The sequence below is a fragment of the Palaemon carinicauda genome, chromosome 23 (assembly GCF_036898095.1).
Source record: "Palaemon carinicauda isolate YSFRI2023 chromosome 23, ASM3689809v2, whole genome shotgun sequence".
In the NCBI taxonomy this organism is placed as follows: Eukaryota; Metazoa; Arthropoda; class Malacostraca; order Decapoda; family Palaemonidae; genus Palaemon; species Palaemon carinicauda.
In genome coordinates this window covers 1264995-1268016 of record NC_090747.1, presented here as the reverse complement: position 1 = coordinate 1268016, position 3022 = coordinate 1264995, and the positions used below count along the sequence as shown (strand labels likewise).

The window sequence follows — 3022 nt, the reverse complement described above, 5'->3', positions numbered from 1 at the left end:
TTATTTTTCCTGTTGTGGCCCCTGGGCTTATAGCATCTTGATTTTCCAACTAGGGTTGCTGTTTAGCAAGTAATAATAATAATAATGATAATGACTCAGATAGTAAGAAGCCACAAAACACAGGTCATCGACAAAAGATCAATGCATTGGTCTGTCTGTTTTGAGAAAAGTCTAGTAGTCCAACTGAGCCTTTGCATGGAGCAATGATGGATCGAGCAAGCCACAGTGTCAAACTGTTTGCAATAAAACTTCTAGACGGACGTTTATTGGGAAATGGATCATCTGCTAATCTGGTCACAAGTGAGGCGAATTACCACAAAAAAACATCTGAATCAACATACATCTCATAAGATGTAAAGAGCCAAAGCTTTTATGCACGTGCTTCATTGTTGACAGTATTACTGAAAATCATGGTCAAAATACATCACCCGTATTCAGGCTAAGTGATCTGGGGAAACTGTACAGTGATAGAATTTGACTAAATTAAAGAATCGCATGATGGTAAATTTTCCAGAACTGAAAGCATTTCGAGAAAAATTTGACATTTTCTTGATCAGTAATGAAGATATTGGCATTGCTTTGCCTAAAGTATATAAACATGAGGCTGACAATGATGCTCTAATTCTATTTCCTGCACATTTGTATATAGCTTGCCAAGTGCGTGATGGGAATTTGGAAGAGATTTTTTAGGTATGAAAACCAGAATTGTGCTCCTTCATCTGATGCGTTCCAGATCCAATTTGGATCAAAATGTGGTATAATCCACTGCTTTGAGAAATTGGTGAAAGATCTGCAAGAAAACAACTACAATGCTGAAGTTGTGTGTGAGATAATCCAGCTGTTGTGGACATTGCTGCAAAAGGTGCTTGGAGATGACATCCAATGAGAGTTTGAAAGTCTGAAGGAAATCAGCTCACAGCAAGGGCTGCTGAACATTGGCTAACAAACACAGTCAATGGAATTTTCAACCTTGGAAGGATAAATCCATCATTCTCACTCCACTAATCTTGAGTTCTCTTCCATTTGCGGTGATGAGTATAGGTCCTTTTTACCTTCGACAGGAGGCGTGAATAGACGAATGTGGAATGAATGATCTGCAGGTGCCAGTGTCCGCTAGGATTTTCATTCCCGAAATGTCATCCCTTATGAAAAAGGACACTAGCGGGTTAACACTATTGACCGACCCTTGTAGATGCTGGTACCAACGATTTGGCCCTCTAGCTCACTTACTTGGGTAGAAGGTGTAGATATAGAAAATGTGAGACCATTACATTAACTTACATTAACTTATATTTATACCTAAATTAATGTATCATGTCCCTTATTTATTATATGTGTTCCATAAATAAATACACCCGTATGTACTCATATGTGTACATACATCATATTACCATGTTAGTATGCATAGTTATCCATTACATTATTAAGTGCGGCAGCGCCTCAAAGACATGACAACAATGTACTTCCCAGCCTTGGGGCATCAAACTGTAGGCTTGTATTATCATTCGTCACCAAAGGGCCTTCCTCAATAGAACTGAAGTTAATTTCAAGATTGTGCTTCCTTCTCAACCTCGCAAGATTACCCCCAACATAGCACAGTGAGTATTTTGTGAGACGCGAGTGCTTTTAAAAGTTTTCAAGCAGCACAAAACTACGATTACAGCCGCTATTACCTTCTTCGTGGATCTCCATGGATTTATTTTGCAGTTCATGTGTGTTTAAGTGTGGTGTTTGTTGCCAATAGTGACTTATGAGTGGACCCTTTTAGTGCTGTGTGCCTAAGTGACTGATAAGTGGCCTCCTCTTGTGCTGTGTCCCGTAATTAAGTACCATAACAGGGTTTAGCATATAATCTAACTAGACCGGCACATTGACATCTACCCACTTCAAAAGCTTCTAGGCAACCGATGTAACTGAGGGGACTACTGTTCATCGAACAGACTCCTCCCCGCCTTACCTGTACTGTACCTCTACACTTAGCAATATGTGCACATATTCGTAAGAATTATATAATTTATGAATATTTAAAAAAAAGGGAACTTTTATTTCTTACATATTCGTTCTTGATGTGTTGATGTAACTATTTTTGTTTTTTATAATAAACTATGTCTGAATCATAATTTCATGAGGAATCCTTGCCTGATTTGATGGAGATTCCACCCAAGATTAATTACCCAGCGCACCCGTATTGGGGAAGGTACAAAAATCTGGTAGCTCACTACCTATTAATCGGAAAAGAAAGAGACCTCCATCTCTCTTGCCCCTTTCCATGAGAAATATCAAAATCAAGACGTCAAATAAATATAATGCTTTGTCTGTTGATTTTTCTGATTATTTGGAAGTCAATTTCAATAAATTAGAAATTCAAGTTGAGGTCCACCATACCCCTCAACAATTAGATTAAAAAGACAAAACATAAATCATAAATGCAAAACCTAATCCATCAAGACCATCTTTAATAAAACCACCTGGAAATAGTGTTAGATCAAAAGCTGCAAATAGGAAGACTCCATCCAAGGGGTCTATAAAAATATAAACCATAGCTTTATCCTCCATTTTGCAATGAATGGTCAGGGTTTACCGGCCAAATATGAAGAACTTAAGCCCCTTATTCATGAGCATTCCCCCATAATTTTATGTCAACAGAAGAGCAAACTTGATGATAATACTCCTTGTCCTCGCGAATATATAAGTTATAGGACACCATGTGATCACCAAGTGGGGAGCCATCGTGTAAGTCTCATATACGTTCGTTGAGATGTTCCCCAAATATCTTTGTCTATTAGTACACCTCTGCAGCAGTGGTTGTACAGATTGATATAGGGAGAAAATATATTTGTTCTCTGTACTTGCCTCTAAATGGTAACCTTTTGTTTAAAAACTTAGTAGAGGTGATTCAACAATTTCCTCAACCTTTCCTTTTACTTGGAGATTTGAATGGTAGACATCCTTTGTGGGGTGATGTTTTAGCAAACATGAGGGGAAATATTTTATTATCAATTGTGGAAAATGAAGATGTGGG

The 3022-nt window shown here is 38.0% G+C and overlaps 1 protein-coding gene across 1 annotated transcript in view; it reads left to right on the top strand.

The window, feature by feature from the left end:
* The window catches only part of LOC137617086 (general transcription factor II-I repeat domain-containing protein 2-like), a 7357-nt gene extending 6471 nt beyond the window's left edge, over positions 1–886 (top strand). Inside the window, exon 4 of the mRNA XM_068346924.1 lies at positions 734–886. Coding sequence (XP_068203025.1) covers positions 734–886 — 153 coding nt within the window. The remainder of the gene's footprint in view (positions 1–733) is intronic.
* Positions 887–3022: the final 2136 nt, after the last annotated feature.